This window comes from Primulina huaijiensis, unplaced genomic scaffold, assembly GCF_012295235.1.
Source record: "Primulina huaijiensis isolate GDHJ02 unplaced genomic scaffold, ASM1229523v2 scaffold16847, whole genome shotgun sequence".
In the NCBI taxonomy this organism is placed as follows: domain Eukaryota; kingdom Viridiplantae; phylum Streptophyta; class Magnoliopsida; order Lamiales; family Gesneriaceae; genus Primulina; species Primulina huaijiensis.
Window position 1 is genome coordinate 45,315 of NW_027343420.1, and position 16,485 is coordinate 61,799.

The 16,485-nt window shown below is 35.4% G+C and overlaps 4 protein-coding genes across 12 annotated transcripts; 3 read left to right on the forward strand and 1 right to left on the reverse strand.

Annotated features, from left to right (window-relative positions):
• The first annotated feature begins 2,704 nt into the window (after positions 1 to 2,704).
• On the forward strand, positions 2,705 to 5,119 carry LOC140965925 (WEB family protein At2g40480-like). The gene is made up of 2 exons (XM_073426182.1): positions 2,705 to 3,471; positions 3,694 to 5,119. The coding sequence occupies exons 1-2, from the start codon at positions 3,301 to 3,303 to the stop codon at positions 4,951 to 4,953; spliced, it is 1,431 nt and encodes a 476-aa protein (XP_073282283.1). The 5' UTR covers positions 2,705 to 3,300; the 3' UTR covers positions 4,954 to 5,119.
• A 914-nt stretch (positions 5,120 to 6,033) lies between these two features.
• Positions 6,034 to 7,951, forward strand: LOC140965947 (high mobility group B protein 7). Its single transcript, XM_073426233.1, has 6 exons — positions 6,034 to 6,101; positions 6,195 to 6,386; positions 7,132 to 7,219; positions 7,318 to 7,404; positions 7,668 to 7,712; positions 7,796 to 7,951. Exons 1-6 carry the CDS (start codon positions 6,034 to 6,036, stop codon positions 7,949 to 7,951), a joined length of 636 nt encoding a protein of 211 aa, XP_073282334.1.
• Positions 7,796 to 14,864, forward strand: LOC140965928 (5-amino-6-(5-phospho-D-ribitylamino)uracil phosphatase, chloroplastic-like). Of its 9 annotated transcripts, none has more exons than XM_073426192.1 (12): positions 7,796 to 7,893; positions 8,112 to 8,219; positions 9,132 to 9,257; positions 9,629 to 9,697; positions 9,820 to 9,924; positions 11,692 to 11,746; positions 12,176 to 12,264; positions 12,545 to 12,628; positions 12,707 to 12,847; positions 13,920 to 13,985; positions 14,227 to 14,336; positions 14,550 to 14,864. In XM_073426192.1, exons 2-12 carry the CDS (start codon positions 8,217 to 8,219, stop codon positions 14,716 to 14,718), a joined length of 1,017 nt encoding a protein of 338 aa, XP_073282293.1. In that variant the 5' UTR covers positions 7,796 to 7,893; positions 8,112 to 8,216; the 3' UTR covers positions 14,719 to 14,864. The 9 variants fall into 9 exon arrangements, 6 of the variants coding, with proteins under 6 accessions (XP_073282293.1, XP_073282294.1, XP_073282297.1 ...); XR_012173185.1 differs by lacking the exon at positions 7,796 to 7,893 and adding an exon at positions 14,070 to 14,149 and having other exon boundaries at positions 8,149 to 9,030; positions 14,550 to 14,654; XR_012173186.1 differs by lacking the exon at positions 7,796 to 7,893 and adding an exon at positions 14,070 to 14,120 and having other exon boundaries at positions 8,149 to 9,030; positions 14,550 to 14,654.
• A 414-nt stretch (positions 14,865 to 15,278) lies between these two features.
• Positions 15,279 to 16,411, reverse strand: LOC140965932 (uncharacterized). The gene is made up of 3 exons (XM_073426205.1): positions 16,017 to 16,411; positions 15,822 to 15,885; positions 15,279 to 15,638 (listed from the first exon to the last, which is right to left on the reverse strand). The coding sequence occupies exons 1-3, from the start codon at positions 16,317 to 16,319 to the stop codon at positions 15,469 to 15,471; spliced, it is 537 nt and encodes a 178-aa protein (XP_073282306.1). The 5' UTR covers positions 16,320 to 16,411; the 3' UTR covers positions 15,279 to 15,468.
• Positions 16,412 to 16,485: the final 74 nt, after the last annotated feature.

A 16,485-nucleotide genomic window follows, 5' to 3' on the forward strand; every position in this document is an offset into this window, starting at 1 on the left:
TAAATCCGGTTCTCTTTAATTATCAAACAAATTTGCCACTACGTTGTATGCATTTAGTGTATGGTCGGATCGACAAATTTGAATCAAAGTACTGGACTTAGAAAATTATCCAATTTCATCAAAAAAGATTTTGAAATCCATTATTATCGACGAATAAACAACTAAAATAGTATTTCAAAAATATTTCAAAATACACACCAGACCTTATATTTTGTGATGGTCTGAGGGAACATCGTGAAAGGAGACTAGAAGATAGCCAAATTGAGATGTTAAAACTGGATAAAGAGCGAGTTTAACCAATTTTATGTATAATTTGATAGGTCGGAAAATTATCAACTCAATCTACCATATTTTTATGGTTGGGCCGGCCAAGTGACAAACCTAGCTTATTCTACACCTCTATAGCCAAGGAAAAGACATTTGATCCAATGTCTTCAAATGAATTTATTTTTAATTTTGTATAATTTCTTTTTATTAAAAAAGGGTGTTCCTTGAAAAAAATCTGGTGATATCCCCTCTCCCAAACAACATATACAAGAATTATATAACATTGTTTGCAAATACTTCATAAAAAGTGATTATCACAACTTTGTAACGTAAAAATTCATAATCACTTATTTTAATCATTTGCAAACAACATCTATATCTTTCGATCAATTATACAATTATATGTGAAGAAAATTTAGGTGGAGCATTCGATACCCGGGATTTATGCACGACAGTGCTACCCAGTGATGAAAAACAAGCTTGATCTTGTTACCATGGGCAGAGCCACACATTGCTCCGTCTGGGTGGTCGCCCGAGTGATTTGTTTTTTTTCGATATTTTTTATATATAAAATTTTGTCTTATTTTTCAGTAGTTCGGGGCTACATTTGTCAATATAAACTCAATCATGGTTTAGAAAATTTTAACTCGGGTAGAAACGAAAACCTGGCTCCGTCACTGCTTGTTACTATGGATGCACCCATGGAATTGGAGAGGATCTCTTCGTGATCATTATGGCTCCAAACTAACATATTATTATTGCAAATGCCTTTAACCTTTGACATCGAAACTTACCCTTGCAAGCAAGAATGATAAGCCAGCTTCTGTTTCAGAAAAAAATGATAACATTTCATTATTACTAATCATGAAAATTAGTGAGGTTGACTCATCAATGCAAATAAATCGTCAATCAAAACTATTGCTCCTTTGATTCCATTTCATCACATGTTCCAAACCAAAATGTTTAGATGGAAGGAATATTTTTAATCTTTAAAAAATTGCTTTCTTCCCTCNCTTCTCCACTTTTACTAAGAGGATAGCTCTTTTTTTGCTTCGTGTCGAAAAATTAAAATTGTTTCCGAATTGTATGTAAAAAAAAAAAAACTTTAGAAAGTTGGTTTTAATAAAAATGCCCTATTTAAACTATGTATTTTTTTTTTATGAAAATATATATCTCTGTCAACATCAAAAGTTCCAACAAATTCCATTACTGAGAATAACACCTATGAGATTATGGATTTGAATTTTATACGTCTGAAAATGTTCATGAAAATCATATATAATAAAATGAAACACGACATTCAGCAAATATGGCTTTTGTTGTCCTATTGTTGGTGATAAAACCTGGCTAGTTCTAATGACTCGTGTTCCTTAATTGGCCTATGTTTGGTCCTGTAATCACGCAAAAGGTTTCCGCCAACAGTCGTGCCCTTAATAATGTATTCGCAAAAGCAACTCAGTTGGTGTTCCTTTTTGTGTGCCTTTGCTTTATTCGGTACAAAATAAATACACATATATCAGCTTGTTGGTGGGATTGTGGGGATCGCACTGCCTTTGTCGAGCATGAGACCTGTGCACCAATTGAACTCTGTTTGACATTAGCAACTTCATTTTATCAACGCGACGCATACGTGTGCATGCATCATGCCCACTACAAAAAAAACGGAGTTTGCCCGTCAGCTAATATATTATCTAGTCGTTGCCGTTTTTTATATGTCCCTAACAAACTTAGTGATGATATTCATAAAACTGTCGTTATTCTAGCAACAATATTGATGAGAGGAGCTGTTGCAATGAGTGACGACTTAATGATGATTTACGATAAAAGTATAATTAAATACACGAAATTTGAAAAAAGGACAAAAATTCGTCATTACTAGAGATAGTCATGAGCGAAAATCGCGGTAGGAAATGAGATAGAGTTTTTATTAGCGATTTGCGATGGTTTTTTAGCTAAACCATTGTTGTGTGACATACTTTTAGAAACCATCGTTATGTAGCCCGTCACAAAATTTCATCAAGATATTCATATTTTGAATTTGCGACGAAAACAAACAGTGGCAAAAATTATAATGAACCTTTGCAAAATTTTGGCGACAATTCTTAAAATTACTATACTATTCTCTTGGACTCTTGTACTTGCGGCGATTTAAATTACTATACTATTCTCTTGGAGTACTCTTGTACTGGCGGCGATTTTAAGAACTGTCGCCAAAATTTTGCTATGAATTATGAAGTATCGTTACTACTACCGACCGTTTTCTGAAACTACCGCTAAAAACAATGACGATTCAAGTTAAAGTGTTGCTAAACATAGCGACAATTTAAAGAAAATCATCGTTATTTTACTACAATTTCATAAAGCTTTGATAATTTTCCTAAAGAAATCCGTGGGCAGATTCGAAATTACGATGATTTCTCTAATTGAATCGCTAAGGGCTCCGTTTTTTTTAGTGGCCGCCCCTGTGCAGCATGCATGCTTTCGGTACAAAATTTTCTCACAACTTTGTATATATAATTCACTCGACAAAGTAAAAATCTTGCTTCCTTTTCCTTTATAAGCGTAGTCCTTTTCATATTCCTTGTTTGCTCATTCCTCCAACTTCGTGCCCACACGATAATTCAATATTTTCAGACATGTATACAGTATACTTGAATTTGATTCGTTTCCGAGGCCACGTATAGTATAAATTAAAGAAATATTTATCTACGATTTAAATAAGAAGCATGAGCTGCGTGCACATGTTGTCACACAGCTTGTGTACGCTCTAGTTCTCTCTTTATTGCAGCATGAAATTGTATATAACTTTACGCCATTCCCTTTTTTCCATCTTCTTTTACCCTCCAAACATCATCATTACAGCCACCTTCAGACGACCCATTTCTTGAATTCTGATACTGATCACTTTGATAATTTCAGTTTCCAAACCAAAATCAAGGATATATCTCTATAAATGTATAACATTCTGAATCCCGAGATAATTTCACACTGAAATTTAAAGGCCCTTCTTTCAGAAAACTTTTCTCGAGTGTTATGGAGGAAACTTCGGAATCTGCAGCTTTGACCGAAACGAAAAAGATTGTGAACCCACGTGTGGAGATTGACACTTCGCCGCCGTTCGAGTCGGTGAAGGAGGCGGTGGACCGGTTCGGCGGCAGTGGTCCATGGATACCGAATCATCTGCTCCGTTTATCTGCTGATCGTGTTAGTTATTACATTTTGATGATCCCATGTTTGTTTGTTTTTTTAATGACCGCATTATTTATGTTAGTGGGAATAATTTAGAGCATGTTTGACTTGCTTCATAGTTTTTTGATAATTTAATTAGTAATATTGTATAATTTATTTTTAAGTTTCACCGTTCGATTATTTTGTTTTGTTTTTTAAACACTTACTACGGCTAAAGGTTATAAATGTTATTTGCAGCATGACTCCGAGGACTTTAACGTGCATATCATTGGGGAACAAGCAGCGCAGCTGGAGAAAGATCTGATAATCAAAGAACAAGAAACACTCGATGTCTTAAAACAACTCGAAGCAGCGAAAAGATTCGTCTCAGGTTTAAAACTCAATTTCATGCCTGAATTCTCTTCATTTTTTGCCAGCCCTGATCTGAATTTGGCAAGAAATGTGATTCATTATTCAAATGAAAATCTAAGTCCGTCTCCTCAGCGGTCAACTGGTTCCATGTTTTTGGAGTTAGATCGAGCTAAACTGAACCTAAGCAAAACATCTATTGATCTTGCTCTAATTCAAGAATCCGTAGAGTCTTTGAACAAAAAAATGAGGAAAGACAAGAGTTTACTCGAGAGAACGGTTAAAATTCAGGTGCCCGATTCGGAAGGAGCCTTGTTTAGCAGAAACACGTTGGAGAATTACACCCATACTGCTACGGAACCGAAGCGGGTTGACTTCGAAACCGAGCAGTTCAAGAAAATGACAGAAGCTTCGAGGTATGAAGTCATGAAGGCAATGGCAGAGATAGAACGTACGAAAAACAGTATAAAAATGGCAGAGATGAGGCTAAATGCAGCCAAGAAAATGGAGGAAGCTGCTAAAGCGATTCAAGCCATTGCAATTTATGAAAAAAGTACTGAGAATTCTTCATCAAATGCGTTGGATCGCACTAAAGGGATCACCCTGTCGTGTGAAGAGTATCGTTTGCTTACTCAAAAAGCGCAACAAGTTGATCAGGATACATGTAAGACTAAATTCATTGATTCAAACACAACTCAAAGAAAAAATGGTGATTTGGAGAAATTCGAGGAAAGGAAACAAGAAAACAAGCAATCCCAAGCGCTGGATTTAGGCAACCGTGAAGAGGGCTCGGTGGAAGAAAATCGTCACTCAAAGTTTAAGTTCAGAAATTCGCGTAATTCGGGTCATAGGAACACACAGGCTAGACACGAGAATGGGTCCAATGGAACAACTTCTATGGGTGACATATTAGGGAGGAGAGTAATGTTGCAGGATAATATAATTGTAGGAAACCGTGTGGAGACTCACATCGGAAGTGAGCATGCTTCTTTGAGCCAGATGTTGCGGCAGCAAAGTCGACTCATTTTACATCCAGGAGAATCAACGGGAGAAGTCGAAAAGTCGTACGTCGTGCAAAGGAAGAAGTTTGGTTTCATTCAAATTCCACTTTCCATCAAGAAAACCAAGAAGAGAACTCAGCCAGCTTGAATGTGTAAGTGATTCAGATTCGATTACAGTCATGCATGGTTTTAGTGATTTGTTCTCGATTAAAATGATTGGTATTATTAATTGTTGGCCTTTTACATTGTTTATTGTGATTCTATCAGGCATTGTGTGATCATATCAACCCTTTCATGAATTTGGAGTGCCTTTTTTCCAGCATTAATTCCTAGTGATCTCACATTTAATATCATATTAATATCATATTAATGCACTTCTGCTTTTTATTTCAAAAATAAAGATCAGCATATTGAATAAAGATTAATGAAGTATTTGGAGTATTGTTTTATAATAAAACATGGGTATATTGTTCTGTCTTATCCATATGTATAAATTAAACCACACCAACTTTAATAATAAGAAAAGTAAACCTATTCATAAAGTTTGTAAAATTGTACAAAAATCAATTAAACAAGCACTTGCAATTTATTTGAAACTGTGCTAGCTGATTTGACAATTGACAGGATTAAAGGCAACACATTTTATGATAAATTAAGCAACTGATTTTGCCTTCTTCATCGAATTAATTCCTTTGTTTGGCCCCAATTCATATTACATCATCCTCTCTTTTCATGTCAATCACTCTTGAATCCCCGAAACACCCCCTTCGCCAAATTGGATTCGTCCTCCATGAAAGACTATTTTAGACATTTAGTTTTCCCTCATGGTGGAGGTTTTTGTGAAGAAGGCAACAGCACCACGACACGCGTCTGTCCAAATTATAAAACACGACTTTACGTTATGACAGCTCCGATGTGCTTTTTCATTCTTTAAAATGAAAGTGCGAAATACTTTTCACGTTCTTGAAAAGTATCGATTTAGTTAATTATCTATTAAATATGTAAAATCTTATATTATTTCAAATAGAATATCTTAAAACTAAAACTAAAACTAAAACTAAAACTAAAACATGACTTGCGAATAACCTACGCCGCAGCGCATGTTAGCATCCTTCACCGCGGAGACAAATTTCATCCCGCCTATAAGTAATTTATCCCAAAATGGGGCGCCAATTATGAACAACACATAAAAGCTACAGGATCTTTGAAACTATACTTTCCAACTTCAATGGCGCACCCCAGAAAAAGGGTATATTGGATTCGCCGTGGCGCAGACGGCAGCGCTTTCCTAAAGTGGTCGGTTTCTTTTTCTTTTTTCTCAGTATTCTCCTAACTTTAAAAATCAAATAAATTGGACTGTGATTTGAATGTATTTGTGCATGGAGAAAGTTTACGTGTGTGGAAATATGATGTAACACGCAGTGAAAATTGTGGCCTTTCCGTTGCTATTGCTTTGGCTGACATGCATGACTGTGGAATCAAGAATAATGTGACGAAGAAACTGAAAAGTAGCTGTGAGGATGTAGAGTTTATGGGGCAGAGGATTCAAGATCAACCCAGATCAGCTTTTCATTTTTTCATGTATGTTTTCCCCTCGATATATGTCATCTTGTTGCGTTAATTAGGTTCTTGTTCTCACTTGTGAGAATAACATTCTAAGCTGCCCTTAGCTCAAATTGTAGGGGTGCCAGTGCCAGTGCCATGGCTTGTGTGATAGTATTTTGGGCGATTCTTTATGAGAACGTATGAACTGAACTTAGTTTGCTTATTATGTGTAATAATGTTGTCCTAATTCCTAGTATGTAGAAAGATGAAACTTTCAGAAAGTGATATAAAGAAAAACGTAACTTTAAGTACAGTTGCTATTGTTTTCACTTGACTAGATTTGTCCTGTGCGCTTTCTTACTACGTGAGGGACACAATGCAGTGAAATTTTCTTGTTGGTGGTTGTAAAATTTCCATCACAATGCGATTGACCAATATGTATGCTAGGTTCAAGATATGGGTGGACGAGTGGCGATCACCTCCATTAAAAGAAAAAAATTGAAATACTCAGCTTGATTTTTTTGAAATCTATGTTTTACTTCCCCAAGTACCTCGAACAGCCCCCGTGGTGCCCGGTTTTGCCTTTTTTGACCTTATCTTTGTGTTTGCCCCTGATTGCTGAAAACGTATGTGCGCACCTGTCTGTGTATACCTTTGCTGATTCAGAGACAAGGTGGTGTCTTTCACATTGTACATCAGTTCATTTATCCTTCTCGATTGATCTAATTGTTAGCTCGCATGGATAAAATGACATCTCTACACCATATATTTAAAACTATAGGGATGAATTTATGAAAGATTTCGAGGAGGGAAACAAAGTTGAAATACACAAGAAAGGATATGAGAAATGGACAAAAATGACAAAAGAGGTACTAGATTTGTGCGAGTATGTCCTTTTGGTACATCAAATTTTATTCATTAATGACAACTAATATATTTGATTACATTTGATTTGTTGGTTTTGCAGGAGAGGGAACCTTTTGTTCTTGCGGCTGATAAACTAAACTCGGATTATGTCAAACTTTTGATCTTGGAGGAAAGCGAGATACAAGTGGTAGTGTATCATTTTAGTTACTCTTTCTAAAATTCAAGTTAATGACTATACTCTGATCATCAAGTATATGATGGGAAAAATTCTACGGAAGTGGATGAAAAATATTTTCATGTATAAGTTTTTAAAACAGACAGTATACGAGGAGAGGGTTGCATTTTCTTAATATAATAATAAACAGTTGTTAATAATTGAAAAGGGGCAACTTTTTTTTTATTATTATGGTCATGGTATGAGTCTTTCATTTGTCATTCTCATTTTTGTAGGTGGATGATGAAGCGGATTCAGCCGAGGTTGTAAAATATGATCCGGTCAGATCATTTTTCCTCCATTTTTATCTTCGTTTCTAATTTTATTACGTCTATTGATCAAAGGATTTTTTGTTTGGTTATAGAACTACATGAACTCTGAGATGTACTATGACTCTGATAGCTCCGGAGGGTCGGGATCGATAGGAACTGAGAAATATGGGAGCTTTGATTCAGAAGATTTGTATGCCTCTTTTCCTACCATTTCTTTCACATTTCTATTCACAACATCGTTGATGTAGTCAAGTATTTGATGATCATGGTTGCTTACTATCCTTCTCATGTGATAGAGGATGATCTAGACTGGATGGATTGGTAACAGCTGTACTGTATAAGAAATTTCATGGTTTACAAATGATTGCAAATGTCAATATTAACGTGGACCTTCCTCTCATGAACCAGGTTTCAAGCGCGACCTTGGCTAAGTCAGCCTGAAAACTAAAAACTCAAAACTATGGGTTCGAAAGTTAGCTATTGCTAATAAATTGGAGGCAAGTCATTTTGGCTATGGTAAATATCTTTTACGCTCGGAGTCGATCCATTTTCCGCTAAGTTCGATGAATTTCAAAGGGTTTTTGCCAGGTTCAGCTCAGTCGGGATTCTTGTTTATTGGGATGTAAAATTTTGGTTTTGTTTCGGTCCTACCATGTCTCAATGTGTTCGAGCATCGGCCAAAAATGGCCGGTTTGGCAGTATATATAATGTTAGACATGAAAATCTATTGTCTTAATTGTAATTTTCAAGAATGGCTACTTTGTCCTCTTATAAATTACTACTAACTATCTCATATTAATTTTGAAACATATGGATTTGTCATATATGAAGAGCCAAATTATTATCAAATCTTCAAAACTTAGTGCACTTTAAATTTCCTTAGTATATAATCATGAAAATTTGCCAATTCTGACTTGAATTCGACTTACTTGCGTTGCCATTGTCTTTCAACTCCCCACGAAACTCTAACATAAACAGTATTCTCACATAATTTGGTCAGATAAATTATCTCATATAATTGAATAACAAATGATGGAAATCTAATCAATTCGAGCCATTCAAGGCCTAGTTAATTAATAAAGAAGTGTAGGGACTATTGAATTTTCCGGTCCATAAAAAAACATAAAAGGCCCAATTAATTAAAAAAAGGCCCAAAAAAAGAGAATGAAGCCCAGCCCGCAAACTAATATCTCCTTTTTAACACGACTCTCTCCGTAGCTCGTGTCTGGTAAAAATGGAGAATACTCTGAGCTTTGCACGTTCCCCTCTCCCTCCTCTCTCTCCGACGCTGTTTCAACCTCGTTTACCAGCTACACTCAGATTACTGGTTCTCTTCTGCCCATAAATTTTTTCTTATTAATATTGTTCTCTTTTTTTTTTAGAAGTTTATTTATCGCCTTATTAACTCTTCAAAATCTGTCTGAACAGAGATTGAACCGCTCAAACTCAGAGCATGGAAATAGTAATATGTTTGCAAGAAACGTTTTTGGGCCGAATGAAAATGGGTCGCTCAATGGTTTTTCGAGCCTGCCCAAAAAAAATTTCATGGAAGAGGTGCTCTTTTTATTTTTTCGTTTTCTATGTTATTTTTTATGTTTATTTATTTTTTCTTCATGCTAGGTTTGTGTCATTTATAGTTTATTGCTCTTCTTCTGTATTTTTTGGTTGGTTTTTATTCTTATCTCTAGAGAACTGGTGTGTAGTAAGTTTGGATGACTTGGTTTGGTTTGAAAAGAATTTAGCTTGTTTAAGGTATCAGAGCGCTGACTACTTGTTTTCGGGTTCATTCAAGTACAGAACTGTGCTTGTGCCATTTTTTTTTAAAAGTTACTTTCAAGTGTATATAATTCCTAAAAGTTGTATTTTGAGGAAGATATATCATTCAATATCGCCGTGGAAATGAAGTTTTTCTGAATATCTAGTAGGTCATTGGAGCTGAATATGGGGAAGGCTTTGAAACATTTAGACCTGAAGGGCCACTTAAAGTCGACGTGGTAAGCTTTAAGCTGAAAAAGAAAGCGATCGTCATTATGATATGCCGCACATTTATGGTTGATGTCTTGTAGTGAAATTTTTTATTTATTATTTATTATTTATTGTTTGATGTCACCCATAGGATTTTTTGAATGATAGAATGCAAGAAGGCTTTCTGCAAAGGATTCGATATGCCATGAAACCTGATGAAGCCTATGGTCTTATATTCTCTTGGGATAATGTTGTGGTAAAGTTTCATGTTTATCACGTGGTCAAAAGTTATTCACTAGCTCTATCAGTTTCATTCTCTTCTCAATACCTCTAATGAAAAATTTGTGGATATTTTATCCATGTCCTCTGTTCCTATGATGAAATAATTGAATTTCATTTTTTGTAAAAAAATTCCCCGGTAGATAAACAGCCACGGTACCCATTTGGTTCTATTCCGATAGAGAATCTTGAGAGTTGAGACATTTAATCACTCTTTTTAATTTTTTGCCTGGTGGATAAACATCCAGGATACCCATTTGGTTCTATTCTTATAGAGAACCTCGATACATTAATTTTGTATTTGTAGAAATATAATAAAGATAGTGCGCCATCTGATACCAGAATTCTTAGTTCATTTATAAGCCTGTAAAGAATTATGCCCACAAACAATGCGCAGATGGTTAAAACTCCTATTGTTTTTTGGTTGTTTAGATTTCAATCACCAGCTCTTTATGCATATAGAATAAAATGACGTTGAGGTAAATGTTTGAATTTTTTTAAAATAAACTCAGTCAAATCATTTCAAAAAACATCATAATGTTGATGATATCGTATCTTTTTCCAAAATACATTCCTTTATTTCTACTGTTTTGAGATATAATAATGATAGCAATGATGATTCCAAATGATATTTTATAACAATTTTTAGTTAAAGCAAAGCTTGAAATTTTTTTATTGGAACATTACACAATTTGTGTTAATTATTTTAATTTTTAATGTTGCTTCGTATTTCGTAATCTTGTGGTTGACTAATCTCTGGTGGTTTAGGTGCTAGATAAAAAATATCAGGTTGATTCGTTTAAGCTCATTTGAGTACTTCTTGTGTTATAGATGCCATCCAAGTTTGTGTTGATAAACTTTCCTTGTGGGTTTCGAGATAATAATAATCCAAAGTAGGCCATTCAAAAAGGTAATAATCTCAGCGGGAGACCTGCACAAATACTGGGATACTGACAAGAAATCAGCCCTATCTTTCTTTATTAGAAGAAATTAATAAATTCAGAAAATGACTAACAGAGGTGGCATAAGACTGATTTCATGATTCTGTTCTTTATTGTGTAAGTCTAATAGTCAACCTAAAATGTGGTAAGAGGAACCATTTTTTTTGTGAAATGAATCAACAATCACTACCTTTTTCTTGTGACAACAGCGCTAGATACTACAACAGTAATTATAGCCCATTGCATATGGGGAAATATATTCATGTTTTTGACTGCTGATTGCTGAATCTACGCCTGTACTGTTTAAATTACTCTTTTACATAAACTTGAAGGATGTTTAAAGCTAAAGGAGATTGATACTGAACTATTGTGGATTGCTGGTTTTCACCAGTGTTTCACTTACCAGCTGATAATCTCTTTGATTGTTCTTCTAAATTCTAACTTTATATGAAAACTTTTGCATGTGCCTTTCGAGAAACTAGCATTGTCGTCGTTTAAATTGATGTCTTAAAAGGACGCCTTCCCTTTTATCAAATTGCTTACGCTAGGCTTCTCTTTTAAGCTTTGCCTTTCAAATTAGCTGTTCCTGATAGAATGTAACTGCTTCTCCACCATATAGCTGTGCCCTTCAATATCACAGAAATGAAACCTCAACTTGTAAAATAAAATAACTAATAGTAGAGCGAAATGGCCGTGTTTTTATTAGATAATCATGTTATCCTTTGTTCTGATTGCTCAATGTCCAAACAATTCTTCTGTATCAATGTGGTCTGGCCTTCTAATTAACAAATCTTTTATTACAGGCAAATACTAGAGCTTTGAAGTTGGATGCCTGGGAAAAACTTGCGTCTGAGGAAGGTAAGTTTAACTTGTTCTGACGAAAATAATGATACCCTTGTGTTTGAGTATTGATTACAATAGTTGAGACCAACTAAGATACTTATATATCTGCACTCTCAAAAATTGATTTAGTAAACTCAATCTGAATTTCTTTTCTTTATTCTGGAATTCATAAACAAATGAACTGAGAAGTTCCCTCAATGTTTTTGCATCCCGAGGTTTCATTTCAAGGTACATGCATAAAAAATGGTCTTTGCACTAGAGCAGATAAAATATTCGCATTATTGTCATAGAGACTATTTTTTGTGGCCTCGATATTTTATCTTAGTCACTTGTATAGATTGACCACTTCTGTCTGTACTCTGTAGCATAGCTATGAAGCAGAGACTTGTCATACACTTGAGATTCCTCGAAATTGGGTTGATGTATGGGTGGGTTATTGTGCAGGAAAGGAAATTCCTAGAGATGACAGTGTGCAAAGAGTTTTGCATTATGCAGGTGCTGATCATGTTCTGCGCAAGGTTTGGGAATCCCTGGTGGTTTTACATACTGTCAAGTTTCATTCACTTCTTCTAAAAGTTCATGAACCTAACTGCCTAATATCCTATCCTTGTTTGCTTAGTGGAATGGAAATTGAAGAAATTTTTTGCAGTTTGTATATGTATATCTGAGACTTTTTTATGGATAAAATAATAATACCAAGTTTCCATTTTTTGGGATGTATCATCGACATCAAGCTTAACCCTGTATAAGCTTCACACATTTTGACCTTTTAGCTTTGTAGCTTATGTTTTGATGTCTTTGACATAATCTTAGGTTTTGCTTTGGGGCATGGCTGAGGCTGATTTGGATAGACTGAAGTTGAGACTCTCGGAGTTGTACTGTCACAAGCTTGTGGAAGTAAGATTTTTCAGTAAAATGTCATGTGAATTTTGTTTTCCTAAGTTGCAGTAACTAATATTGCAATGTTTTCTGTAGCTCTCAGAACCAATAGAAGGGCTAAAAGAGTGGTTAGATGCTATAGCTACATCTCGCATTCCATGTGCTGTTGTATCAAGTCTTGATCGCAAAAACATGGTTGAGGCTCTAGAGCGAATGGGTTTGAAGAAGTTTTTTCAGGTTGCTCTCTCTCTCTCTCTCTCACTCTATGAACATTATGGAGTTTTTTAGACACTGAGAGCTTCAGTTTACTACCATCTTAATGTATCTATTATAACAATATTAATATTTGAATAAACTTCAAATTTTATTTTTTTCTGCTTTACTTTCTGTGAGCGTAATTATGGTTTATTTCTGGTGTATTCCGCCTTGGGATTCATTGCAGCAAGGAGCCCCAGTACTTATTTGGAACCCTATCTTGATTCAAAAGCTTCGGTGAATTTTGAACCATACATCACCTATGTATGGCAGTTACTTTTTTTCATTTCCAGTCAGGGAATTTCTCTCACATGTGGACCTGACAATCTCTTCCTTCACAAGTCAACACTCACGTTACCTGCCTCTTTTGATATAACTTCCTCTATGACCAAACTACAATGTCTAGTTCCACATGTATTATATGCCTCATAAAAATGTGCATTATGATGCGTGTTTTCCCTGCTCTTTATGCTTACAAGATCAAGGTACAGAAAAAGAAGACCTCGTGGCCTTTCTTGAATGAGAACTTTCCCCTGTTATGCGCCAACTTGCTTCCTTGAGTACCAGGAGTTAACTACCTTTAACTCTTATCATTACTCATTTGGTGTTTGCAATATTGTTTGATACTAGGAGTATCCCCAACATATATGTTCAGAGTCCAATCTATCCCGAAAGGCTTTGTCAATGTGTCTTATGCCCCCATGTGTGTGAGTTTTCCCCTTTATTTTTTAATGATGGGCTTCATCTCATGTATGGGAAATGGTTATGATTTACATCTACCAATTTTTCGTGCTCGGGAACTTTAATCCTCTTTTTGTGTGTTCAAATGGATGTTATTCTCTTTGGTAAAATGTCACTGGACGTGTGCTTTTCATTTGTGGAATAAATGCCTGACAGAAATCAATTGATGGACAAAAAATTGATATGCGTTCTATTATGTCGCATGTGTCAGAAATTTAATAGAAGTAATGCTTGTGACTTGAAATGTAGTGAAAAGGTGTAAACTAACTGTATCTTATTTAAATAAGCTAAGTAATCTCTTCTGGAGTTGCAGGCCATTGTGTCCGAGGAAGATGGTATGGATTCCATTGCACATAGGTTCCTTTCTGCTGCTGTAAAGGTATGTTTGGCACCTGCTGATTGGTACCAATGGAAAAAGTAAGAGAAAGTTGTGTATGCTTGATATGCAAATGCCTTTGCCTAGGAAATATCACGGTGAGGGGTGTCACAAGATGATGATTGGCTTCTTGGCTTGGTTCCAGTTCCATTTACCTTGGATCTTGCGTACTCTTCTCCTTTTCCACATTATTATATTAAACATCCTGGAAATCATGAAATTATGTTTGAAACTTGTTGTGCAGCTTGACCGAAAACCCTCCAAATGTGTTGTGTTTGAGGATGATCCCAGAGGAATAACTGCAGCTCACAATTGTACGATGATGGCTGTGGCTTTGATTGGTGCTCACCCAGCGTATGTGTTGTGTAATTTAATTTCAATTTGACTTGATGCTTGGATGCCTACAAATGAGTTTCTGCGAATATGGTTTTTTCTACCTTCTCTTGGTATTTGCTTTGATCAAGATTCCCATTAACTTGGAAGATTTCTTCATTTTCCGCATCAAAGTCATGCCAATATATACATACTCTGGAGACATGAAACTTAATGTTCTGGAAAAAATTGCAGGTATGATCTGGGGCAGGCGGATTTGGCGGTTGCAAGCTTCAATGAGCTTTCTGTGATTAATCTACGGAGATTGTTTGCTCACATAGGGTCGACTTTCATGGATTTGCAGAAACAGGTGATAGACAAAGCTCCTTCGAAGAGAAAGCTTCATATTGACACCATCTTTTGAACTTCTAACCTCTTTTTTGAGACTCTGTACATGTGTGATTAAGACCTCATTCTCTCCCATTTTTTCTTTCTTTAAATTTCCCATTTTTGATTTTGTAGAAACATAAGCAATGTTGAATATACTATATCTGTTCACATGTGTTTAAATTAATTCTTTTGTGGAAAATACAATTTTGCATTTGAATTTGATTAAACTACACAATCAACTATAATCTGACGGATTCGAAATTTTCAATTTGGTTTGTCACGTGCGAGTTTGATTTAGAGTTTAATGATATAATTCTTATTATATATCTATAGATAGATGTCAGAAAGTTTACAAACGCTGTGCAAGATGCTAAACTTGCATGCTGACACAGTTTCGATTGGATTCCATTTGGGGTTTATAATAAAAAAAGTATACTAATTTTGGTTTTTATTATTATATTTTTCGGATTTATGAGGGTCTCGAACTTATTGGGACACTGACCAAGAGATCTGTGACGTTAATACTAATTGGTAAGTGACATGTTTAGTTATTTGATATGATTTAGTTTTCATAAAATGGAGGATGTTAACAGATAGAATCATGCCAATTAAATTTATTTATATACAATTTAATTCACAGTTCCATCTCAGTGTATCTTGCCAAAAACAAAACCTGGATATGTTGTTAAATACTTTATATATGAATTTTCTCTCCTCTTATTACACACTCAAGACATCATTAAATAAAATGTGTAGTGCCATAAAAAAACCTATAATATAAATTTCATCCTGAAAAGAGTCTTGTGAAGAAGTTCCCTGAGTTGGATTTCTCCAAGCAAGCAACATGGACATACTTGCCAAATTTGTCAACTTGTCTGGCTTCACCTCTTGTGTCTTTCTTGCACACTTTGCATGTCTTGTCCACCCATCCCTCTTCCACATATTTTCCTTCCACTGGTATCAGTCGGTTAAATTTTCGATTAAAATGATAGAGTGACAGTAAATTCTCCCACCATTATTTATTTTGCAAAATTAACATAAATTTCAATATCTGTAAATACTAAACAGCCATATACAGATGCAGGAATATTAAACATAAATATTCTCGATAACATAAGAGTTAATGCGACAACTTACCCTCTACATACGATTTGAAGAAATCCTTGTATGTACCACCAATCTTCCTCCTCAGAGCTCCATACTACAACAAACCAAAATCACTTTAAGTAATGACAATTACAAAAAGAACCCTTTTCAAAAAATAAATATTGGACCAAAAAATGCATAGTAAAACGATAAATTTTTAATCAAGAAACAGCTAATCTTAGTAACCTGTTCCCTTGACATCTTGTCCCCTGATTTAGTCGCCTTTCTAGCTTCATCAAGCAACTGAGCATCCTCTTCAGATCTCACCTGCGAGAAATCTAAAGCTTCTGTCACACTTTCGAATAGGTTTTGTTTCCTCTTCCCTGGTTTTTGATTGTCATCAATATTCCCATTTTTGGCGCAAGTTACGGCAACTGCGAGTCTTGATTTTCTGCCATAACCGTGCTGAAAGTACCTTTGTGCGGTGTTCGCGGGAGGAAGAAGAAGACCATGTTGTGAAGGCGAAAGGGGAAGAGCTTTGAGTCCCATCTTTTTCCTTTTTTTTCCTCCCTCCGAATGTTGTAAAATTTCAGAGATTCTCGAAGGAAAAATATGTGGGCTGGTTATGGGGAATGCGTGATTGGGGCTTGGACTATTGTTTTCTGGTCTAAGATTGCATGGCTTCCACATACGATTCCTAATGGTTCACAAGAGA

Excerpts from the sequence above, each read along its gene's own strand:
- LOC140965947 (XM_073426233.1), top strand. The coding sequence starts at position 6,034 with ATGGCGCACCCCAGAAAAAGGGTATATTGGATTCGCCGTGGCGCAGAC. Across the intron at positions 6,102-6,194 it reads GGCAGCGCTTTCCTAAAGTG|TTTACGTGTGTGGAAATATG; the intron begins GTCGGTTTCTTT and ends GCATGGAGAAAG. Across the intron at positions 7,220-7,317 it reads GGACAAAAATGACAAAAGAG|GAGAGGGAACCTTTTGTTCT; the intron begins GTACTAGATTTG and ends TTGGTTTTGCAG.
- LOC140965932 (XM_073426205.1), bottom strand. The coding sequence starts at position 16,319 with ATGGGACTCAAAGCTCTTCCCCTTTCGCCTTCACAACATGGTCTTCTT. Across the intron at positions 15,886-16,016 it reads ACAAGATGTCAAGGGAACAG|TATGGAGCTCTGAGGAGGAA; the intron begins GTTACTAAGATT and ends GGTTTGTTGTAG. Across the intron at positions 15,639-15,821 it reads CTTCAAATCGTATGTAGAGG|TGGAAGGAAAATATGTGGAA; the intron begins GTAAGTTGTCGC and ends GACTGATACCAG.
- LOC140965925 (XM_073426182.1), top strand. The coding sequence starts at position 3,301 with ATGGAGGAAACTTCGGAATCTGCAGCTTTGACCGAAACGAAAAAGATT. Across the intron at positions 3,472-3,693 it reads TCCGTTTATCTGCTGATCGT|CATGACTCCGAGGACTTTAA; the intron begins GTTAGTTATTAC and ends TGTTATTTGCAG.
- LOC140965928 (XM_073426190.1), top strand. The coding sequence starts at position 8,938 with ATGGAGAATACTCTGAGCTTTGCACGTTCCCCTCTCCCTCCTCTCTCT. Across the intron at positions 9,925-11,691 it reads TCTCTTGGGATAATGTTGTG|GCAAATACTAGAGCTTTGAA; the intron begins GTAAAGTTTCAT and ends CTTTTATTACAG. Across the intron at positions 12,265-12,544 it reads GCAAGGTTTGGGAATCCCTG|GTTTTGCTTTGGGGCATGGC; the intron begins GTGGTTTTACAT and ends ACATAATCTTAG.